At 39.1% G+C, this 25,393-nt stretch overlaps 1 protein-coding gene across 1 annotated transcript in view; it reads right to left on the bottom strand.

Moving 5' to 3' along the window:
• Positions 1-220: 220 nt before the first annotated feature.
• Positions 221-25,393, bottom strand: part of FBN2 (fibrillin 2) — a 230,978-nt gene continuing 205,805 nt past the window's right edge. The window contains exons 50-65 of the mRNA XM_069591633.1: positions 25,113-25,265; positions 24,139-24,204; positions 23,712-23,837; positions 23,002-23,121; positions 21,920-22,042; positions 21,345-21,476; positions 18,551-18,676; positions 16,796-17,002; positions 15,737-15,862; positions 13,999-14,121; positions 13,202-13,318; positions 12,460-12,588; positions 10,656-10,775; positions 5,522-5,753; positions 3,945-4,116; positions 221-2,133 (exon numbers count right to left, since the gene is read on the bottom strand). Of these exons, the coding sequence (XP_069447734.1) occupies positions 1,759-2,133; positions 3,945-4,116; positions 5,522-5,753; positions 10,656-10,775; positions 12,460-12,588; positions 13,202-13,318; positions 13,999-14,121; positions 15,737-15,862; positions 16,796-17,002; positions 18,551-18,676; positions 21,345-21,476; positions 21,920-22,042; positions 23,002-23,121; positions 23,712-23,837; positions 24,139-24,204; positions 25,113-25,265 (2,447 nt within the window). The 3' untranslated portion in view covers positions 221-1,758. The remainder of the gene's footprint in view (positions 2,134-3,944; positions 4,117-5,521; positions 5,754-10,655; positions 10,776-12,459; positions 12,589-13,201; positions 13,319-13,998; positions 14,122-15,736; positions 15,863-16,795; positions 17,003-18,550; positions 18,677-21,344; positions 21,477-21,919; positions 22,043-23,001; positions 23,122-23,711; positions 23,838-24,138; positions 24,205-25,112; positions 25,266-25,393) is intronic.

The following is a 25,393-nucleotide window of genomic DNA, read 5'->3' as shown; positions in this document are numbered from 1 at the left end:
TGACTATGTCCTTCTGTTTGAATACCACCTCAAATTGTGAATTGTCAGTTGAACACTCCCGCTTGTTTTATGTCACAGTTTTGACAGCAGTCCCTTGTTTTCTTGTAAAAAATGTGCCTGGCTCTCCTTCTGATACTTTCGTACAGGTCCCTCTAAGCCAAGCCCCCAGCCCACAAACACAACAGGGGTTGCAGTCTCATAGAACTCTCAGCCACAAAGCTACCCCAAAATAAGCTTTATTGCAAGAAAAGTGTCATATTTGATACACAGATCTACGGAAAACAAACAAAACCGAAAGCCGTAAGTTTTTCCTCACAAATACTTGATTACAAATTTACAGTTTGTTTTGTTGTAGTTATTAGGAAACAAAACAAAGTCCCGAACTGGATATGACCGGTGACTAATCTTTGGTCAGCTCAGGTGTGAGAGGAACAACCCAGAGCCTGCATGTGCTTTGGCCATTTCACATATGAGGTTTGCTCACTGGTCCAGGGACAGGTTCCTGGATTGAGAAGAATGCGGGGACGTACGCTTACTAGCACGTCCTAGTACAACATCTCTTTAAATGACTAAAAGCAAACTAAACATCAATTCATTGTACAAACATCTTTCATACACAATAGGCTATGATAAAACGAGACATATGGTGTATAACTACAGTATTAATGAAAATTCTAAAAAAAAAAAAAAAGAAGAAATGGATTAAAAAAACAACAACATATATTCCTTGTCTGTACTGCATGGTTTGTTTGCACATATGGCAATCCTGAAATAGCTTGAATGTAATAAATGCACCATTAATCTAAGACAGCACCAAACACTACAGAACGCCAGGTGTTCCTTGCCGAAGGAACGGCAGTTCTTCAGCTGCCTACAGTACCACAAGTATGCAGCATGCCCTGGGTAAGAATGAGGTGTTGTGGGTAGCACATGTGCTTCCTTGAGGTTATGAGAAGGAAATACAGTACGGTTTGGCCTGCAATGCTACTGGTCTCACAAGCAGTCAAGGTATTTTGCTACAGTGGTTGTGCTTCATCCTCCGTTGCCTGGTGTGTCTGCTGATGTGAAGTATCATCACAGTGAGCTCCTCTGGCTTTGATCTCCTTTATAAGGATCCAATGACACATTGATTACTGCCTATTCAGCTCTGTGAGGCTTCCTTTAAAATAATCAGATGTGTACCAGTTGGATGGCTGGCAGAAAACCAAAGGAAACATCTCTTGAATCTACTGAATTTTTTTTTGTTTTTAAAAAAGCACCTCTAAAAGAAATAGCTCAAATTTATAAATCTAAAGAAAAACGAGTGAGTTTCCCTTTTTGTTTACATAGTTTGTTCATTTCTCCATATATTACTGCATTAAAAATAAATAAACATCTATATTTTTTTCATTAGCAACTATAGCAAAATACCCAAAGTGTTACAGACTGCTAACAGGAAAAAAAAAAAAAAGCTCACATTATTTTTGTGCATTTAGTGCCATATGCTGATCTCTTGAATATTTAGCTTTTTAATATACTTTAAAGTGAAGTTATATAAAAAATACAGTAACCACGGTTGCCTTTGTACTCAAATCTTTGGCCACACCAGAGTCTACGTTATCCCTCCCTGTGAGGGTCAACATTCTGAAGTCTGAGACAGGGAGGAAAGAAACAAAAGTCTTTTTTTTCTTTCCTCTTTAAAACTAGTCATTGATTTCTCAGAGGCTTCTGAAGGCTGGCTGTGCAGGGATTTGAGCCTGGAACCAAGTCTGCAAGGGGTTAATAGAGTTGAATCTGCAGCCTCATTCTGAGAGCCTCCCCCAGTTCCCCTAGGAGGTAGTCATCTTCATTGCTGTCTTCCAGTTTCTTAAGCTCCTTTTTCTTGTAGAGAGGGACGCTAGTGATTTCCAGTGTGTACATGCCAGGCACGAGCTTCCTCTTGGCTGTGTGCAAGTAGCTGAGCCCATTCCTTTGGTGGATGCGGAAGACGCCATCGTCATTCCCCTGGGAGATGACATAGCGGATGTGATTGTTGAGCGGTTCGATGGCGGGCATGAATTCTACAATGTGCTCCTTCGCACCAAGGCCGGAGACATTGAACTTCATCATCACTGGGCTGTCCATGTCGACGCTCTCCAGGCTGATCTGTTTAACCTGGAAGAAGAGCAGGAAAACCGTGTGGGAAGAGCTTTGACAGCACAAACCGAGGACCTGCAGGAGCCAGCCATCAGGCGGGTGCAGCCACAGTGACATACCATCTCTGCGCGTCCGCTTGCAACTTACCCTCGGCTGGGAGAAAAGGTCACTTCCACCAGGTGTGCCCTGTAAATCTCTACGACTGTTCCCACACCTTATCCAGGTAAAGTTACAGGGCTGAGCTGATGGGAAGCACTCATATTTCAAGTTTTTTGGGGGGGTTTATGAAATATCATACTTATTAGTAATAAACAAGAGACAATTTAGGAAATAATGGTAATTTTTTTGTTGTTGGAGTTAAAACGAGAAGTGCAGCAGTTTTAACTGTGCTTAGAGGGATTTTCACTCTGAAAGCCCTGGTAGATTTTCTGGCCACAAACCACACGTGAGTGTGTTTTCTGGGAGCTGTCAGTGCAGAGGGAGCTAACTCCAGAGTCATCGGGGCTCAGGTTTGAACCAGCTTTGGTTAAAAGCCAACGGGGCAGGGCCCAGATACACCAAGTCTCTCTCTGTCAAATGTATGGGAGTTTAAGAACGCTATTTTAGTAAGACAGGGGCAAAAAAAATCAATGCTTTGAGTGGGCGCCTGCCAAGAACTTGGGGACTGTGGTACCGAGGTGCCCCCTTCAGCATGCAGCCCCCTAGAATCACAACGGGAGGGTTTTACAAGCAGAATTTCTGGATCTGTAGTTTGGCTTACTTAATGAATAGCTCAGTTTCCATACTTAAACATCAGCTAGGTACCTTAATCTACTTAAGGTAAATGGAATGCTGGCCTATGTACGATTATAAAACAGAACCAGAGATTCTGTGGCTAGAGAAGTCTCGTCTTATAAATTTCTGAGGCCCAGAAAACCGACGCAAGTTGCCCAATGCACCCAGCCAGTTAGTTGCTGACTAGGTGTTTTGATGGGGAATTCTGCAGTGACACTAACTGACGAGGATGGTCTCCCTGATCTCTGGGGGAAAACACCTCCACATACTGGCTATTATTTGGAGAACATGCGTCAATGTTTATGCCAGGCACCGTTTCAGAAGCTTCCCAGTAATCGCTCCATTAATCTTCTTGCCAGCCTTTGGAGGTAAATATTTTTATTCCCATTTTAACAGGTGAAGAAATTGAGGTAGAGAGAGGCTAAGTAAATACGCTCTGTGTAACATGGGTAGTAAGTACAGAGGGTCAGGGAATAAATTCAAAACCAAGAATCTGTGGCCCACCCACTTAACCACTATTCTAAATACCACGAACAGAAAGAAATAGCAGCAGCAGCAGGCAATTCAGATCTTCAGCTCCTTACAAAATACAAGTTATCTGGAGATAAATCTTTTACGGAAGCAACACCTATCTTATAAATGTCACAAAATGTGACATGTAGTTGGCTTACCTACTGAAAATTAATATCAGCCCAGTATACTACATATGTATACAACAGAAGTGGACAGATTCACAATACTTTCATTTTTTGAATCATTTCAAAGTAGTTACTTCCTGGAAGGAGATTTTATTACCTCCTGGCACAAGTCAAAAATGCCAACATGTGATCTGAAACTATGAATCTTAAAGTTGCCCAGTCCTTTCTGAGTTAAAAACACCACTAATTTTAACTTACTTGTCTCTGCCATAGTTTGTCCATTAACTAAGCTGATGAATTTCACGAGGTGGAGGTTTAGCTCCACTGAGGCTGAAATCTACATAAAAGTTTACTACAATAGTATACATGACTCCATATGGAAAAAATCTGGTGACAAAATAAAGTGAAGTTACTCACAGCAATGTGTTTGGGTTCATGAACACTTCTCTTCTGCCTGTTGTCTTTCTTGGAGTAGCCGTTGATTTTGCACTCGTAGCATGCTTCCGGGGACAGAGCATTCTCTTCCTCTACCTCTGTATCCATCGATAGGTACTGCCCTTTGTTAAATCCCATTCCTGAGACGCAGTGGCTGTTTGCAACAAGATGCAAATTGATGTTAGACTTCATTGTAACTCTACTGTTTTCTAGAGGTAGAACAGAGGTTTTTCCAAAATAAGAAACCCACAAAGCAAACCCTGAGATCATAAACATAAAAACCTAACCGCCTTGTAACTTTTCTTCAGCACTCAATGCATGAGATTCTCCTTTATTTTAAACAGCAAAATTCTTCCAAGAGCGAGCCCCAAGTTTCCCCAATTTTTAATCCTGATTAGACTGAAGCACACTCTGTAGTTAAATCGAGATGGTAAAAGTCAAGTATGCATTTTCAGAGTGTTAGAAGTTCTGTTGATTCAAAAGCCTGAAGCCTACATTTGCTGCTTACCAACTGAGACTGCTGAACTCCTATTTTGATTAATGAAAGAGTTAGCAAGCTGACGCTAAATGACCTTTGTCTACACCAAGATTTCTGTTTCAAGTATTATTATGTACCCACAGTGGACGTATTAGTCCAACAACCCTCAGTGTCTGATTCACACAGTTCCTTCTAGGGAAGATGACTCCTAAATTGCCATCTTCTATGCTGTGATTCATGGGGTCACAAAGAGTCGGACACGACTGAGCGACTGAACTGAACTGATGCTGTGGAGTGCTGGCTTCCTTGAAGGAAGGAGGCAGGTGGCCAGCACCTCAGCTGATAGGACTTGAGACAGCTGCACTTGGGAAAGTGGGACTAGCTGAAGGGATCCAGCCTTGTGGAGACAGTGTCACACCAACCAGGCATGTCATCTCTGTGCAGCAAAAGGCCAGATGAGCAAAGAGGACAGCTCCTTCCTCATGGAGCGCAGGGCTGTGCTTAGTCATTCAGTCGTGTTCCACTCTCTGTGACCCCATGGACTATAGCCTGCCAGGCTCCTCTGTCCATGGGATTCTCCAGGCAAGAATACCGGAGTGGGTTGCCTTGCCCTCCTCCAGGGGAGCTTTCCAACTCGGGGATTGAACCCTCATCTCGTGCATTGCAGGCGGATTGTTTACCCACTGAGCCACTTGAGCCACTACCACAGGGCTAGTACCTGCCAAAATTCATGTAAGAAACTGGGCGAAGCCATTCCCATTTGTATCTCTTAGCCCAGGTGTCTGTGATAACAGAGGAGCCACAGTATCTCTAAACGTCTGCTGTCTCTGGCCTTAAGGGATTTATTCAGGTCATTTACAACACAAGAGAATGGTACCTATATACAGTTTCGAGTCCAGTGCTCACCACAAAGCAGGGAATCCACATGCCTTCCTGGAGCTTCTTCCTCCTATACCTAAATGCTCTGATCAGTGTTTTTCCCTAGTCAGCTTTTAATTACCATTTACCTTCCCCCAGTGCCAGGTGGCCAGGCGCTGGACCCTGTTCACTTTCCCATATGCGGGGAGGTGGAGGGCCTTACCCCTGTCCCACTCTGTAGTACCCAGGTGGGCAGCCGCAGAGGTAGCCCCCTTCTGTGTTGGAGCAGCCGTAATTGCATGGGTTCTTGGAAGATGAGCACTCATTCACGTCGTGGCAGGCACTGGAGAACTGGTCGAAGGAGAACCCAGAGGGGCAGGCGCACTTGTAGCTTCCCAGGGTGTTGTAGCAGGAAGCAGAGCCACAGGCATTGGGATTGGAGCATTCATTCTCATCTAAGAACATAAAGCAAGAGACTTTTACAAGTGGAGGGGAGGGCAGTGGGGCAAAGAAGAGCCCCAGTATCAAATATCTATGATTTTACAGGGGAAGTAGCTTTAGAACCATATTTTTAAATGTTTACCATGATGGTTGATTTGCAAAGCATATGAAATTAAAAAAAAACAAAAACAAGACCTGACAAATTCCCCTAAAATTATGGCTTAAACAAAAGCTTCCCCATGCTTTTATATTCTGTTTGTACTAGGTTTTTCTGAATACCCTGGCAGCCTTTGGGCACAGATATTTGCAGTCTGACTACTGAGTAACTCTTCTAATCACTTTTCAGAAGGTTACTTCAAAAGTCTATGCCTCAGACAGACTCACAAGGACAGAAAGTAGATGACTAGTTGCCAGGAGCTGTGGGGAGGGAGAAACGGAGAATGACTTCTAAGGGGTATTGAGCTTCTTTTCGGGGTGGAGATGTTGTGTTGCTGATGGTTGTACACTACTGTGAGAATATACTTAAAAACCACTGAACTGGACGTTTTAAAAGGTGAATTTTATGGCACGTGAATTATATTTCAGTTTTTAAAAAGCCTCAATTTATATCTGTATTTTTTATCCATTCTCCTAGCAATTTCCAAAGCATTCATTATATACATGGAGAGAAAAGTATATTAAAAAATCAAAATATCCTAAATGAAAATAACTGAAGTAAACATTAACTGAACCTATTGAACCAATAGCCTCATACACTTTTAACCACTTGAGAACCTATCATGTACATACTTGGCCTTCTGATGTGGGTTTGCACCAAGCCATCAGCTGACATAGGTTTTACTAGTTTAATGACTGACGCTACATCATAAATGCCTGACAGTAAGATAATTTCAGGTTAATACTTTCAGCTACTCTTATCATCTTTACAAAATCAAAGTTTGACTGTGCTTTTATCTTTGGAGATGACAATTTTGCTCTTAGCTGTCTGGTTGATACCTAGTCTGCAGCTTGACCCCTGTGGGCTTCATCATCATCCAAATTTCACCCTGGGCACCAGTCATGTCTGGTCCATGGAATTCTTTCAGATTCTTGTGACTGTACTAGAGTGTAGTGTTTTTACCAAATACATGACAAGTCTGTGTTTCAGCTCACGTGGGGAAACAGGCCCATCTGCAATTAGGTGTGCCCTTGGGACACAGAGCTAGAGCCAAGTGCTTATCTACAGTGGCTCAGGATGCAGATGGAGGCTCGCTGGAAAGGCCTCTCACACGGGAAATTATACTTCATTAACTACGATACAGAGGTTGCTGAAAAGGCCAATATTATCAGGCACATTTCTGTCTCATGAGTACAGTTTCAGAATTAAACCAAACTGCCAAATACAGCATTCTTAACCACTGGATATGAATTACCATATGATTACTTAATATGGACAAATTCTCAGCCTTCATTTCACAGGAAGAAAGTATATGAATAAATTCTTAATAAGTAAGCTTGCTGTTGTTGCTCAGCTGCTAAGTTGTGTCCAACTCTTTGTGACCCCGTGGATTGTAGCTGCCAGGTTCCTCCTCCAGAGGATCTTCCCAGACCAGGGATCAAACCTGCTACTTATGACATAAATATAACTACTATTTTATTTCTATGTATCAAAGACTTGGAATTCTGCCTCAAAAGTTCATCTGCTTTTATAATTAAATCTGACACTATTTTTATATGTGGTGTTTCTCTCCTGATAGAAAATGTGAGTTAGGTTGTAATTTAACAAAATGATCCTGCTACAAACACAGTACTAGATATTGTGTTAATGTGGAAAAATTACCAAGAAAGGCAATTAATTGAATAAACTGCATTTAAACATACCACTGACAAGAACATTTTTATATAGTTAAAACTTTTGGAGGCACCATGACAGATATCATATTTATATCCTATAAATGTACGCCATAACATAATTTTATAGGCGTAGGTGATCTGACCTTGAAAATATGTTCTGGTTTGAAACATACTTTGAGCTGACTCAAGTCTCACTAAACTATGTTCAAATTATTTTGAAAAGGACATATAAGGAACTAGAAGTTGCTAACACCAAGTAAACCAAAGCTTCATATATTAAGATGTAATCATATTCAAATGTTAGTAATATTATCTTATTTTCAATTTAGGATAATTATAATGCTTGCATATTATTTAGGAACACATGGGAATGTTCCTAAATCTGTACAATCTATGAATCAGAATGTTATAAGTGTTCTGTGGTACCTGGCTGAACACTTCTTAAAGTATCCATTTGAATTTAAAACGTTTTTCAATACTAACACTTCAAATGCTGTCATTTTTCTTACACTGGCAGCAGTATTAACATCATTGCAGGTTTACAACTTACTATTACTTAAATTATCTGATGCACTGTTTGTGTCCATTTACAAGGGGACCCCAGTTAAATCTGTTCGAGATACTTCACGGGAAATCCCTTCTTCAATCATATGAATAAATGAAGATATTCATACTCATAGTGACAGATATGGAGAAGGCAATGGCAACCCACTCCAGTACTCTTGCCTGGAAAATCCCATGGACGGCAGAGCCTGGTAGGCTGCAGTCCATGGGGTTGTGAAGAGTCGGACACGACTGAGCGACTTCACTTTCACTCTTCACTTTCATGCACTGGAGAAGGAAACGGCAACCCACTCCAGTGTTCTTGCCTGGAGAATCCCAGGGACGGGAGCCTGGTGGACAGCTGTCTATGGGGTCGCACAGAGTCAGACACGACTGAAGCGACTTAGCAGCAGCAGCAGCAGTGACAGATAAAAATGATTTGTGGCCTTTCGATTTGCATTTTGTTATAATATTGCTATTTTGCTAACTTGTTGCTTTTATTAGTTCCTGATGGTTGTTTGATTCTATTACTGAAATATATTCGAGTTATAATTCTAATGTTCTGTGGGTTCAAAACTGCAAGAGAGTTAGATTTTATTTGTGATGAGCTGGATTGCTCAACCTCACACAAAAGAATCTCTAATCTTTCAAAATAAATCCCTGCTTTGTCTTATTTACCCAGAGGCTTGCTGCTTAGAGGTGCCCATTTTAGCAGAGCAAGCTAACATTTATTCTTATAGTTGGGGTATCTGCTTATGTATCTTCAGTTTTTAATTCATCTCTGAAACCACACATCCCTCTGTCGATGGGGGGTCTCTGCTGATTAGAAGTCGCACTGGCTTCTGGCTAGATCCCAGCGTGAGTTGCTCTGGGGTGACTGCCTTGCTTAAGTGCCTACTTCAAGGATCCCACCAAGAACAACTTGGGTACACCACACAGCCCTGACTTTAAGTCAGACCATATTCAGTGAAAACCTGTGTGTCTATTTTCACACTAAACGCTTACAGGCTGAAATTCCAGGAAACTTAAAAACTCAGAAATTGAGTTAATCCTCCATGCACATTCCAATTCTACTTATGATTGCTTTAAAAACTAGAATTTTATTTAAACTGATACATGTGAAATATTACAGATCATTCTTCCGCTTTAAGTCCTGTAGAAGTAACCAAGAAGTCCATGGTATTAATTGAATAGAGGGGTGGGCCTCGCATCTTATAAACAACACGATATAATAAAAATAATTTTGTACTCTTATAATAGTTGCCTAAAACAGAACCATTTCCTATGTTCTGAAGAGTGTCCCTACACTTTATCTGTTTATGAATCAATAATTGGGGCATAATTTTTTTTTCTATGAAGAGTAAAGAAGTAAACTGAACTTATAAAGTCATTTTGATCGACAGCCGAAGTCATCATTTTGATAATCCTTTCAAACTCTATCCATAACTTCCAGATCATCATTGGTTTTCGCATTTCCCCCATGAGTGTGTGTTCCTGGTGTGGCCAAAGCCACAGCAGAGCTGCACCAACTTTCAGAGTTGCTTTCCCACCTCTGAAATTTGTCTTGATTTTCTCAATTCACTAAACTGTCATCAGAAATTTCTTTTGAGAAGATCATCATGGATAAAATCAAATTAATTTACTTAGTGGCTCCCTTAGAGTAAAATGCTTGAAATACACGTGGGGCAATTTCAATCACTACAGAGAGACAGGAAGCAACCTGCTGTTTCTCAGCAGGCCCACTGATCCTCCTTCTGCTCAAGCTGTGCCCGCATCTACTGTCACACTGTGTTGGATGCTGCGTCTAGGAAGGGCATTCAAACGGAGCCAAGAAATTAGGCAGATGCTAAGTCAGCTGGCTATTCAAGTAGAGAGTAATGTTCTCTTTGATCAAACTCTCCTTAAAAGGAGAATTTCCATGACTCTAGCAGTGCAAGAAAGAGAGTTGAGGGTCTACAGATTTTATTTTACAAACACTTTTTTTTTTTTGGTCTGGAGTTTTCAACAGAATTTGCTATAATTAGCTACTTTTTCTATCTTAAAATCCTTTATACTCTCCCCCCACCTTTCATTAAATACATGATTGGAGAGCACAGATGAATGGTGCTCATTAATTTGATCTGATTCCTTTTAGATTTATATGAGCAGATGGATGGGCAACCCTTCAACCCCAAATCTAAAGATACTAAATTACTGATAAAAAAAAGGCTTTGACCTTAGCAAATGAAGATGATATGAGTCTTGACATCATCTTCAGAAACTTAAAATTCTCAGCTAGCAGAAAATTAAAATTATCAAAGCTCTAACTGAGTTACTTTTTAGGTACTTAACATTTTAAAGTATATTATGTATATTTTCAAATACACACAAGTATACAAAGTAGCTTAATAGATTCCCATGCATCAGTCCTAAGTACTGGTTTTTTAAGTTCTAGGGTTTAAAGGCTACACTGAAAATGATCACCTTTATTGCGCATTTGTTTTACTAAAAGATAGTTTAAGGCAAGGAAAGCAGATGCCGTGTAACACGCGAGTGCTCACCAACACACTGATTCCACTGGTAATGCTGAATATATCCTTGCGGGCAGCCACACCTGTAGCCTCCCAGGATGTTCTGGCAGCCATGCTGGCACCTATGGTTCCCATCACATTCATCAACGTCTGTAAAAACAGCCCAGCAAGATTTTTATGTCACCTTTCTTCTATTATCCTTAAATGTACTCCAAACACAACACGGGGTAAATATTATCTGAGGACCAAACAAACACGACACACTGAGGGGCTGTGATTTTTTCCAAGTCACGTGGTTATTAAGTCAGTGGTGGCACAGAGAACGGCTCTGAGATAAGAAACCACATCATTCTTATTCTATGCACCAGCCATGCCACGTCAGTGCCCTAAATAATATCTCAATTTTAGCAAATCAGCCATAGCAACCACAAATGTTGTGCATTTTGGATGGATTAACTACATATGGTATGATTTATTTGGTAACTGATATAAATATATTTGCATCACATATTCCAGTAAGTTCAAAAGTGATTGACATGTTAATTCTCATTTTCAGAAAAATATAAGCATTACAGAAATACCTAAAGAATTATAATGGTTGGGAATGCAAAAGATTTTATTACTATTTGAGATTAATTAGATGCAAATTTAAAGTATTTAAATACATTATTTTTAGACGTGATATAGTATTATGACACATATGGAATAATTTCTTTGTTCATACATGCATACTCTTCTGGAATGACAACTGAGGCTTCGAAATTTACCCATAAAAAGAGAAATGAAATAGGCATGTCTGATATATGTGTAACAAATTTTATATGGATAATTAATAAATTGTATCTTATGTAGATAGTCACAAGCTGAACTCACACATGGCAAGCAGCTGTATGCACCAAATACTTTCAAAGTCTCAATGATTTCAAATACAAAATATTAAAATAGAAATTTTTAAGTTGAATTTTTTGTGGTTGAAGATTAGATACATGTAAAAGTCCTGTAGTTCTCAGACTATACTAAAACCTCTACATATATTTCTAGAGTTCAAAATCATGTATTCCTAAGAATAATTAATTCAAGGGTGACTAAAATCAATAAAGATGTAAATTGCACTAGTATATAAAAATATAAAGGGAAAGTACCTTTATGCTCTCAGAACCTCTGGCATGAGTATTTTGTAAAAGCTATCAATCATAGCATATTTATCTCATATGCTAGAACTTGCAATGAAAATACTGAAGAACAATATTTTATTGGCCACAGGCAAATTCTTGTTTTATTCCCACTTAAATTTTCCCTTGGATTTAACAGGAAATATCTGTTGTGATGAAGACTTTATAGGAAACGCTCTTTATAGAAAAGACAGTGAACTGGGACTCTCCGACAAATAAAACCACCATCAGTTTTCCCCAGTGCTTTCTGTTCATCTGCCCAGTTCCCTATAACTGGTTCTGTGTCTTATACTTAACATTTATACATTTTACATTCAAGTATCATGGAACAGACATCTGATTTTTTTCTGGTTTACTCATATACTACTGCAACTAAATTAGGTACAGAATTTGTTTTCAGTTAAATTCTTTTTTTAGATCAGTAACTAGGTAAACAGTTATTTCAGAAGCCCACGTGTACTCTAAGAATTTTTGTTTCATCACATTAAGGTTTTCCTCTGTCCCCAAAATGATATATGAAAATTTATAAACAAAAAAAATCAACTTCTGGATTTCACTTTGTTAATCTTTGAGATGATCTGAATTTCTCATTGAGTGGCTTAGAAATTAAAAGAAAACCGTTTGCTGTATTAGAATAAGAATATTTAAATAAATAAACTCACCTTCACAGTTCAGTCCAGTAGCATCCAGAGAGAACCCTCTTTGGCATTCGCAGCTGAAACTTCCAGGGGTGTTTTGACAGATTCCCTTTGCTCCACAAAGTGAAGGCTGGGATCCACATTCATTGTTGTCTAGCAAGAGGACAAAAGGGAAAGAGTGTCAGGCTTTCTAATTATTATAGGATTCAAATTTTACTACATGAAGTAAAAAGTAAGGTACGAAAGCCTAAGTTTCAAGATGCGAAAACAGAGTTTACAGAGAAGTATGCCACTATTCACGGTCATATTAAAGACAAAAATGGTCAGAAAGAAGTATATTTCAAGAGATCGGAAATCAGAGCATATTTTGGATCAGCTGAGGACACAGTTTTGATAGCACAGACTGAAAGTTAAGGTTAAGACCTGTGTCTTCTGACATAAAAAAAATCCCAGCATGTTCATTAGCATGCTCTAAATTATAGTGAGCCTTTTACTCATATTTGATCTGAGCACACACTGCATTTAGAATGCAATATAAAGGCACCGCTTGGAATATAGCTACCGTTCATGTGCTTGGACTGCACAGGACTACTACGCTTGGATATTGTTCTTGTGAAAGAATAAATTACTAACAACAGTTTTAAACCACTAATTATGAGGGACTGATTTTAATGAAAGTACTGGGCCATTGTTCTACCATTTTTAACTACAGTCTTAGGCTTCTACTAGTAGTGTGCAGAACTTCCCTTTTGTAGTTTTGTCTTACCGATACAAGCAGTGTGATGCTGTGTGAAACCAGGTGGACATTTACAGGTAAAACCTCCCAGGGTGTTGACACACAGGAACTGGCAATTGTGCTGTTTGGTTTGACATTCATCAAGGTCTGCAATGAAAGACAAGCCAATGAAAATCAGAGCAGAATTATCTGGCTATGCTTCCCTTCTCATGAAGCCACAGAGAGGTGTGCATGTTCTACCAGGAGTATTTTGTCTAGATTTTTGTTGGAAGCTTTATAGATTTCCATATGCACAAGGCAAGGAGTTTCTTTTCACATACTTAAGCAGCATAAATACTATGAGCTACTAAGACAGGATGGCTAAGGTGATATATAAAAAAATTTTTTTTAAACAAAAAGCTGAAAGGATGAATTAGTGACGTTCATGAACTGTTTTCAAAGCTAATATTCAAAGGTTAAAATATTTGTATTTAATGCACAGTTAAACCACAGTTAATGCACAGTTAACCAGTACATGGCTGGTTACTTAATCCTATGAAGTGAAAGTGAAAATTGCTCAGTTGTGTCTGACACTTTGCGACCCCATGGACTATACAGTTCATGGAATTCTCCAGGTCAGAACACTGGAGTGGGTAGCCTTTCCCTTCTTCAAGGGATTTTCCTGTCCCCGGGATCAAACCCGGGTCTTCTGTATTGCAGGGAGATTCTTTACCATCTGAGTCACAAGGGAAGCCACAGTAAAAAGTGAGGCACCTGGCCTGATCCCCAATAAGCTGATTTTGAATCTGAAAAAAAGGAGAGGGCCACACAAATAGACTCTTCATCACCTTTGCAGGTCTTCCCGTCCTCCTGCAGGACATAGCCCCGGGGACACGAGCACTGGTAACTCCCCTCCGTGTTCTTGCAGATGAAGTTGCAAGGTTTTGGGGACTGCGAACACTCGTCGAGATCTGAGTAAAAGTGATGTGAGGATTAAATTACTGGTTAGAAGGAACGACCAGTCTCTTCCCTCCCTCCATATTCTCACTCATTGTTTTCCTCTTCAACTTAAAATGGAAAATAGCCAGAGGGAAACGAGACACAGAACAATTTTCTCTAAAGTAATTCACTGGTTTAACTTTGTCAGGCGATTCTTGGGCAAATATTGAAATATCCAGACAACTGGGTTCAAAAAAAGACACTAGATTTTTTAGATTGGTGTACTTCGATTTACAGTTTGAGAATCATAAACCTGAAGGTTAGAGTTTCTTCTCTTTGACATGCGGATGTGGCGGATGTTCTCAAAGTCTCTGAGCTGACACTTCCCCAGGAATTGTTTGGCATCATAGATTGTGCGGGAGACCTTCCACTTCGCCTTCCAACTGCAGTCCTTACCTTGGTCCACCCTGTTCTCGGGCCCAGGAGGCTGAACTGCACACAGGCACCATTAGCAGGCCCTCCTGCCCTCTGCCTTCAGTCTGGTCCTTAGTTCATTGATGCCCTTCTTGCAAGATGGGCTGAGGCTGACTGAGTCATGGGGGCAGAGGTCACGGATGCTCTAAAGGCAGGCCTCTGGAACAACTTTCTCCATCTTCTAGGTTTCAGCAATCCTTCCCTCTTATCTTTGGCCCAGAGGTGGAATAGCCCCAGAACTCAGCATTAGTCCTAGTATTTTCTGCACACACCTTTATACACTGTCCTTTTGTTAAAGAAACAAGTCTCCTTAAACTGTTCTCATTTCAATACGCCACCTTTTTTCTGCTAGGACTCTGACAGGAAACCATCTCCACTTCCCCTATAAAAGACATTGATTGACGCCCAAAGAATGTTAAAAGCTCACGACTGATAGCCTAGTTTCTGTTACTATCTTGCCCGAACAAGTGAGTTGAATGCTTACTAAGATTTATGTTGGTTCTTCTTAACCTTTTCATGCCAGATGTGCTTTTTATTAAAACAAGTTGATATTAAGCTGATGAACTATGAAGGAGAAAAGTTTTTTTTTCTTTAATGAAAACTAAATGTTTTGGAAAGACTCAATAAAGGCAAGCTACCACCCCCTCCGTGGATGAGACAGTAAAATAAATTAGAAAAAGAGATTGCAAAAATGTAGAAGGTTTTCTGTATTGAGACTGCTTTGCAACTGGAAATTTTAGATGATGCTTAATTGGTATATGTTATGCAAAAATAACTGCAACGAAAAACAAGCAGAAAGCATTCTCTCCATATGCAAAGACATACTTTCACAATCAAAAGTCCTGGCGTTTCATTAAAAAAAATGACAAAACAAACATGCCTCTATACATTTTAAACTAAACGTAAAATGCGGAAAGTATATATATATATTTAAAATAATTTTAATGTTTCCCTAACTTTACAGCTTTTTGATAAATCTAATAGTTCTATGTCTCACATTACTAGACAAGGCCTTAGACAACTCCTATGATATTAAGAACTGCACTATAGCATCACTTTAGCAAAATGTACAATCCAAACACCATAATAAAGACATTCTACTGACAGTGAAGGACTTGTAGAAAACAGCAGTTAACAACCACTCAGATGCAGAGATGCCTTGTCTTTCCTTACCTACACACGACGTTCCGCTGATGTCTGTGGTGTAGCCGACCTTACAGAAACACCGGAAGGAGCCCATGGTATTGATGCACTGACCACTGGTGCAGAGATTTGGCATAACTTTACATTCATCAATATCTGTGCACCGAAAACCCCAAGGCAAAAACAAACAGAAGTCAATACAGATGCAAGAACAGAACTGGTTAGAAACGAAAAGAAATTAAGGAATTGACAGATAACTAAAAACCAACGTTCATAACTGGGCTCGTGTACTTTTTCATCATTCAACAGAGGGGCAACATAGAAGGAAGAGTTAACCAAAGAATCTGAAGTGACAGGAAGAGACAAACATAAGGAAGGCTATGTTGAAAGCCCCTCTGGAGCCCATTCGTTCTGCAGTCTAAGCATGAATTTTTTGGGGGGACTCTATCAATAGAAAGCTACCCTTCTGAAGTTCCACTAATTTGGAATTAGTGATGGTATTCCATGGATTGGCTTTAAATTCAGTTGCATTAGACCCTAAGAAAGGGTTTCATTAGCAATGTAATCAAGCATAAGATCTAGAATCTGTATAGTCATAGAGGAAAATGTTATTTTTAGGACATTAGCATATTGGTTGTACCAAAAAACCTGGAAACTATTAATCATGTGTGAGTCTTGCTGGTTTGTAAATATGCTGCAAACAGAATGAGTTCCTGTGCACAAATAAGCAACCTTTACTTAAATGAAGCACGCATAGCTTGTGGGTTGCAGATGGCCTCTGGGGTCAGACAGATACATTCCATTCCTTGTTCCCACCTTTAAAAAGGCTGTGATCTTGGGAACATTTATTTATCGTTACTTAGCTTCGTGCTTTGGTTTCTATCTGCTAAAACAGGAACAATAAGAGATTCTATCTCTTAGATTTGATACGAAGATTATACCTCTTAAAGCTGCTGAAGCATTAGTGAAAAGCATATAGGACCACACACATATACACATATATTTTAGCCATTATCCTATTTCCTTGAAATTAATGTGAATTAACATGCACTGTGTTGATAACATGCATGGAGTTCCTCAACTCCTTACCTCTTCCATCAGTGGTATAGCCTGGGCCATGAGGACATATCTTTTTGTACTGTGCAGTTCCAGGGAGCGGGCAGAGCTCACACTGATGACCCCAGCCTCGCCCCCCGTCGCAGCAGCATTCTGACTTTGTGACAAGGTTACGGCTGCTGGATGCCATCTGACACATGGTCTGCAACACCTCCGCAAAGCAGAGGCCCTGGCGATTGTCTGAAATGACAATGTAGTTAAAAGGCACCAGTGTCAAGGGACTGACACTTCATTATCTGGGTCTTCACATTAAAAAGGACAATCAATGTTTTCCTCCATAACAATACTTAAAAAAATATATCAATTTATTTTGCTGGTGCTGGGTCTTAGTTGTAGCATACAGAATCTTTAGCTGCCACGTGTGAACTCTCAGTTGTGGCGTGTGGGATCTAGTTCCTCACAGGGATTGAACCTGGGGCCCCTGCAATTGGGAGGGAGGAGTCTTAGCCACTGGACCACCTGGGAAGTCCCATAGCAATACCTTTTTAAAAGTTAAATATTCTTTTATGTGAAGAGTCACATTGCTTAAGACAATGATTAGAAAGTTCTGGTGGAGGTTCATTTCAAAGTGCTCTTTAGCAACAGTTTATTGAATTTAATAACTGATACTAAAGAAACAGAGGGGAGTTTTTTCTTCTTTTCCTCAGCAGCTAAGTGACAGTCAACTACCATTCCTACAGAATCCAACTGGAAGGGAAAATCAAAGAAAAATACTTCCCTTTAAATAAGCAAATGAGAACAGGATTTGTTTTTGAAAAGCAAGTTCTGGACTATGTTATCATCTTGGTACATATTCAATCTAATCTCCTGTATTTTAGACATCTAAAAGACTGTTTAAACATTGGATTAAGTAGTTTTTAAAATTATTATAAATAAAGGGATTTTACTGATATAAGTTGGCAAAGAGATCTTTAATGGGGTTTTAAGAACCATCCTAATGAACTGTTAGTAATATGGACAGGAAAGTACACTTTCTATGTAGGTCATCTTTTTCTATTTCCAAAAAGACTGATGGTTAATGAAGATCTTGATTGAAGATAATAATAAACAAAATATGTTTTCATGACTAATAATTTCCTAGGATTTGAAGCAGATGACATCATTCTAAGAACAATCTGATGTAGCTGAAATGTGCTGTTTCTGCATCAAAGCCCGTGAGGAGTGCTATTTCTCTGTTTGCCTTAAATCTGACTACTTCATACTTTTATACCTGCTCATAATTAACTAAATGGTTTATGATATGTGCATTTTATCATTAAAATGCCTGAGACTTATATTTTCCACAAGAAAATGTTTTGTAAAACACTTTTCTGTATCATAAAGTAAAAATTAACTCTGACTGCATTTCTGAAATGTGGCATTTTCTTTAACGTAATTAATACAGCAAAACTTACCTCACATAGCAAATATTTTCTTTTGGAATTAAATCATTCCCTGATGTAAGTTTTACTATAGTCACATTTTCCATAGAGCTTAATTAATCTTAATTTTGGAAAGACTACTTAAGATGGTTATTTACATTAAGGATGGATGGATGTACTACACACACATGTACAAATACATCATTTTAATAGATGTCTATCTTCAGGAAGAGGTACATGGATTACTCAGATTGGAGAACTATTTTGCAGACAAGGATATATATATATATATAGAACTCTTCTGAGATTACATCACAAAACACATGCTTTATTCACCAAGTAAAATATACTCTGTTTATCAACTTACCAAGGCACTCAGTGCCAGAAGAGCTGGACTGAAAGCCTTCATTACACTCACATCTATAGCTCCCAATAGTGTTAACACAACGCCCATTTTCACAGATTCCTGGTTTGGTCCTGCATTCATTTTCATCTTTAGAAAAACAAATAATATGAGTCATGAATAGACTATGAAGTTTATAATTTACATTTATCTTCTAATGGTTTATATCTTGCTTAAAACGTCTTCATCAAAATACTAATATGATAGAATACTAATTTATTACATTTAAATTTATAGTGTTACATTAAAAATATAACATTACATTTAAATTTATCATATTTAAATTTACCTCATCCTTCCAAGATGGGTTCTAGGTTAACAAAGTGTTCCCCCCACCCTCAGCCGCTTTCTCTTTCTCTCTTCCTCTTTTCAGGGAAGAGGTGATGCTTGATGGAAAATTGGAAAAGTGGCTCCCAAAAGGATTACTGACCAGGAGAAAGAACTTTGGGAAAGAAGATACCAAGTAATGTGACATGAGAGAGAAGCTGAGGGCAGAGCAGTGGCAGGTGTTAGGGAGAGGCGGAGAGCAGGGTGAAGGGCACTCAGGCCAGGGATAAAGGACAAGCTCCTTCACTGACTTGAGTGAAACTCACAGGAGCCATGCAGGGTGTTAGGGCAGCCAGAGGAAGAAGGAATTTAGATAGTACTGCTCTTTTGGTTTCTGACAAATAAATATATCAGAACAAAACTGTTGCATTAAAATTCCCACATCTTTGCTTGTGTTTATTTGACATTTTGTAAATTTTGTTTGAGGTATGTTTCAAATCAATGTTGTCAGAGGCATGAGAGCTCACGACAAATCCCTTTGATGAATCTCTCCTTTCATCTTTATGCTTTTAATCTTTAATTTATTAATATTTATTTTGCATGCACTTGCTTTTTATCAACATTTGCCTTTATCAACATTTCCACCCCTTTATTTTCCATCTAGCTCACATTTTGATTTGGTACATTTTTTTGTAAAAAGTACCAAGCTGCACTTTTAAAAGAATATTTAAAAGTACATTTGCCTTTTAACCAGAAATTTAAACTATTTCTATCTATGGTGATTACTGATATGTTTGGAGTCTTGTCATTTTATACTGTTTCATATTTACCAGGCTACTTGTCCCCTTCTCTCAATATTTCTTAGATCAGTCTAATTTTTTCTCTGCCCTATGTCATGCCCAACTCATGTCTAGAAGTTGTAATCTTCTATTCTTCCAGCGGTAGCCATGAGACAACTTCAACACACACTGATAATGAACATTTTTCTATTAACATCAGGAAGTATCTGTTTCAATAGCTTCTGCCTATAGCAAGTACCCTTGGCATGAGTTTACTCCTTTCTTTCTCTCCTGCGCTTCCTGCCATGCTGACGCGGTCTAGAAAGTTTGATTTGTTATATTTCTTTTATGGAACACCAGCATTTATTTAAACCATATAATCAGGGTTACTGGTTTCTTGGCTTATCATTGCTTCCTCTAGAATTAACTTTTAAAAATATATTGGAGGATACAGTTTGGATATAAGATATAGAGGGTATGTGGGTGATAAGTATGCTAAAACACATTTCTGACAATGTGATATTTTTGTTTTATCACTAGATTGAATGTAAAGTTTTAGTTCAAAATTACTTTTCCCTTAGAATGCCTTGAAAATATTGCTGCTCCAGTGTTTTCTTTTCTTTTTTTAAATTTTAATATCTTTAATTCTTACATGCGTTCCCAAACATGAACCCCCCTCCCACCTCCCTCCCCATAACATCTCTCTGGGTCATCCCCATGCACCAGCCTGGAGTATTACTCAGCAGTAAAAAAGAATTCATTTGAATCAGTTCTGATGAGATGGATGAAACTGGAGCCGATTATACAGAGTGAAGTAAGCCAGAAAGAAAAACACCAATACAGTATACTAACACATATATATGGAATTTAGGAAGATGGCAATGACGACCCTGTATGCAAGACAGGGAAAGAGACACAGATGTGTATAACGGACCTTTGGACTCAGAGGGAGAGGGAGAGGGTGGGATGATTTGGGAGAATGACATTCTAACATGTATACTATCATGTGAGAATTGAATCGCCAGTCTATGTCCAGTGTTTTCTTTTACCCACTGTTAACTGCCACTTGTAGGAAACCTGGTTTTGCTCCCTGGGAAGCTTTAAGAATTCTCACTTTGCTCCTAGTGTTCTGACACTGTTTTTTATTGTTAAAGGCATTTTTTTTCTTTTAGGAAACTTTCTGCATAAATTTTAAAGTATGTACAAAAGTATTAAACTAAGTTATGGATTTAAAAAATTGTATAGTGTTTCTTGTTTCTAGAATATGAGGGTTTAAGTCTGTCTTCTTGATCTAATCCTATCCTAATGTTGTTTTATCTTTATTTTGATTAGCATTTCAGCTGTCTGCTTTGAATTCAAAGTGCATAACAGAAACGTATCTAAAAAGATCTGATTGCTACAAATCTTACATTTATTTCCTTTCTTTTTAAAAAATTTTTCCTAACAATGCAAACAAATCTGGGAAAATTTCTCTTGAGCGTTAAGATTTTCCAAGTTGCTATAGAAATCAATTAATAATAGAAAAGATTAATAATATTTTACCTTCTGCATATTGTATTAGGAACTTAACAGATTCTTGTAGTTTTTGATCTCTTTGGCTATTTGCACAGAAAACAATACACCATATTTTCCACTGTGATAACTAAAATTCATATGTTTCTGACTTGGGGTAGGAGTGTTAAGCAAGCAGCCATCATCCCGTACAGCCTTACCTACACAGCCTTCTCCATCAGGCCTGCGGGTCATCCCAGGAGGGCAGATGCACATGAAGGTGCCAATCAGATTCTTGCACATCATGCCCCTAGATTCACAGTCATGTAGCCCTTCAGCACATTCATCCAGGTCTAGAAAATATTTTCAATAGGAAAAACAGAAAAATAAGACAAATTCATGAACAGGCTATCATTGTGCATTTTGAAGTCATACTTTTGGTCTTCTGGCTCTTAAAATGTAATCTTATGCAACAGAGAAAGGAGGAGCCCAGTCTCAACTGTTGGCTATGTTCTAGAGTTATAAAAATTTCAGCACTGGTCCTCAAGATAAGAAGTTTAGGGAAGGGCTATCTTTGCTTTAGTAGGAGCTCAAGAATGTGACATCTTTATGTTTGACTTGACTGGACAGACTATGAAGTATCTTGTTATCTAGATACGGAAATCTACCAGCAATGCTGTAAAGAATACATTTCTGCACAGCTCTACAAGAAGACAGCTGAGAGCTACAAAATCATTAAAATATATTTACGGCATCACAAATAATGAGCTGACTCCTTCCTGGTCTGGGGCCTTACCTTTGCACATCTTCTGGTCTTCCCTGAGGGCATAGCCAATTGGGCATGTGCATTCATAGGACCCGAAGGTGTTCATGCAGCGGAAAGCACACAGCAGTGGGTTCTGGGCACACTCATTGATATCTGGTCAAGGAAACAGACAGGTATGCACTCAGCCTAGAGTACTAACTACTCGCTTAAAAAAACATTGATGTATTTATTTGGCAGTCACACAGAAAGTAATAGGATAACAGAACTTCCATTTCTGGTAAGGAGAACTGGGCACCTAACTCACCCTCCAACAAATAACAACTATAAACTCTGAAATAAATATAAAAACAACACCTGAAGTGGTTTCTAGGAGTTCATTAAAACTCAGTAAACACCTGGCAAGGTAGAGGTGCTCAGTTTTTTTCTCCTGCGGATCGTATCAGTGCTGGCACAGTAACATCTGGGAGCTAAATCTCCAATGGGAACTCTCTGAGCTTCTGTCCCGAGAAATCAGGGGAGGGAGCCTTGGGGCAACCAAGGCTGCTGAAAAGTGTGGAGGAATCCCAGAAATAAGGGCTAAAGGGGGAGAAATACCTTTTTCATTTTTTGGTATAAACTCAGCACAAGTTGCTGACTTAACCATGCCATGTGTGGGCCAAAATCAAAGAAGGTAGCCACTAAGGTTTAAAGAGAAGAATTTCAATGTGAACCACTGTCTTCCACAGGCCTGACAGTCCACTTTATGTAAATTAACTGCCTGCTAAGACAAAGGCATCAATATTCTCTGAAATAATGTAACTGATTTCAGAAGATATCAGTCACAATACCCAGCACATAATCCAAAATTAACCAACAGACTGAGGAACCAGGAAAATGTGACCTCATCTCAAGGGAAAAAATAAGCAATAGATGCCAATTCTGAGAGGGCGGAGATGCTGAATTATCAGACAAGGGTTACAGAGTAGCTTTTGTAACTATGCGCCTTGTGGTAAAGGAAAATATGTTTGTGATGAATACAATCATCAGTAGAACATAAGAACAATATAAACAAAAGCTGAGACATTAGAAACTCTTTCTATATCAAGAAGAAATAATAGTAAAGCATCACTTGCCTTCACAGTTCATCATGGGCCCTGGCTCGAAACCCTCATTGCAGTTGCATTCGAAACTCCCGATAACATTGGTGCACGTCCCATTTCCACACGGGTTGCCAATTGAACATTCATCAGTATCTGAAAAAGAATAAGAAAGTGACACAAATGTGGAGGTTTTAGTTTAACTAAAGTAAGCCCAGGAAAATCCATCTGGCCCTCACACGTGTCCCAGACCTGTGCGGGACACACATGACTCCTGCATCCCCCACCCCCTGCTTGGTCATGGCTGGCCAGCCTTTATGCAGGGCAGAGAACCCCGAGGGTCAAGTGTGAAATGCTCTGAACTTTCAGACAGCTGTGCTTGCCCTAAAAAAAAAAAACAAATCACAAACCCAGGGAGGTATGTGATCTTCTGCTACAAGAGCAGAAGTGGAAAGTCATAAAGTAAAATAGACTTCTTTCCCAGTCAGTGGTTTTGGCAGCTGTAAAGCTCTAGACACATCAGAGTTTGTGTATCTGGTTGAAGGCAGAGATTGGGCAACTCACTTCATCTTCAAATAAACCCATGTTGCTGGAAAATGTAGAATGGAAGAAGAAAAAGCAGTTATGGCTACTTATCTTGGCTTTGTAAATCCCACTGCCACCCAGAGTGCCTGAGAGACCTTTTGCTGAATATAAGAAAGAAAAAACCGTGAAAGTATGAAATGTGGCACTAACTCAGCACTTACCCACACAGCGTACTCCAGTGTAATCAAGGTTGTAACCCATTGGACATTCACAGCGAAAAGACCCATCTGTGTTGATACACTGACCATTTGAACAAATGCCTGGGCTCTCAAGACATTCATTAACATCTAAAATACAGAATCATCCATGAACTTTCTTATGTAAAAAGATATGCCAAAACTGCATGTATCTATTCAAAAGAGGCTTAAAAGTGTTAAAACATATGAGCATTTCTTTCATCAGAGAAACATGTATTTCATATGCCACAACATAGTCTTACGATGTAGTGCATATGATATACAATAAATATCATATACGTGCATTAAATGCAATACAATATGTTATACCGTAAAAACAGCATGATTATAAAACAAATGTACAATATTATATTTATGTAAGACTATAAAAATAAAATATATCAAACCACACCTTCACGGGTATCATGAAGACTAGGAACAGTTCCGTGGCCATAGGGACACAAATCCTGGAATGCCACTACATAGAAAAAGACAAATTCCTGATTATCAGAGAGTCACAACCATCAGATAACTTAAGAACTGATTAATGATATACATAAAATTAGACTTATTTTTCCTCTACAAAGCTATTTTTAGTAAGAGTCTTTGTTTTTGTAATTTACTTCAAAAGCAACACTGAGCATATTTAGAGAAGGTCACCTGAGCTTGGGGTGGCCGCCTATGGGTACCACTCAGTGTCATTCTGTCTGCTTGCTCATTTAATTCTGGGCAGCCAAAGAGCCATATTCACTCCAGTATTCTTGCCTGGAGAATTCCAAGGACACAGAAGAGCCTGGTGCAATACAGTCTACAGAGTCGCAAAGAGTCGGACATAACTGAGCAACTAACAGAGCATTCTCTGCCCATTACACACAGAAGCCACCTCTGACCTAGAGACCAGGCCAGTTCTGAGCCTACTGGGAACAATCGTACTGTTCAGCTATGCTAATAAAATCTGTGAGGCTCGTCGTCTCTTCTCGCAAATGGCTACTGTGCTGACTCAGCCTCCCAGAATTTGATATAAGATTCTGGGAGCTGCAGCCTGTGATACAATACCCATGTGGGACTCCTGCAGCAAGCTGGAATGTGATTTTCACCCCTTCCTTGGATCTACTGCCCTTCACCCTTCAAATTTATTCCTTTCAAAGCAAGTAATACTAACATTGGGGGAAGCAATGAAATAATGGGGTAACATCCTGCATTTACACATTCTGAATATGAAAGCTGAAAGAAGTTCCTGACTACGGAGCTCACTGAACCATGAAGGTCTGTGAGTGAGGGGATACTTTCATCTTCAAAACATTTATAAGTTACATGGTCCCACTAGAGTTCTGCTAGACAGTCCAAAACTAGTACAAAGTTGCTTTTTTATTTCACTGCTCTTACCTTCATCATCTTTGGGACACAGCTCACAGGGGTCCCCCCAGCCCTCTCCTGGCATCTTACTACAGCAGCATTTTGCCTTTGTGGTGTTGAAAGCTTTGGGTACAGAACACTTTCCATTTTCAAAGTTTGTGAAACAGAAGCTCTGGCGAGTATCTAATCAAGAAAGCAAACATCACAGACCTCCTTACTGGTCATTTAAAAAGATGGAATAATTTACACATAATTCTGTTACTGACAGAACATTTCTCACGGGTTGAACATGTGATGCAGATTATATTCGC

This window comes from Ovis canadensis, chromosome 5, assembly GCF_042477335.2.
Source record: "Ovis canadensis isolate MfBH-ARS-UI-01 breed Bighorn chromosome 5, ARS-UI_OviCan_v2, whole genome shotgun sequence".
Classification (NCBI taxonomy): Eukaryota; Metazoa; Chordata; class Mammalia; order Artiodactyla; family Bovidae; genus Ovis; species Ovis canadensis.
Note: the sequence above shows the minus strand (reverse complement) of the source record. Positions and strands in the feature narration are given on the sequence as shown.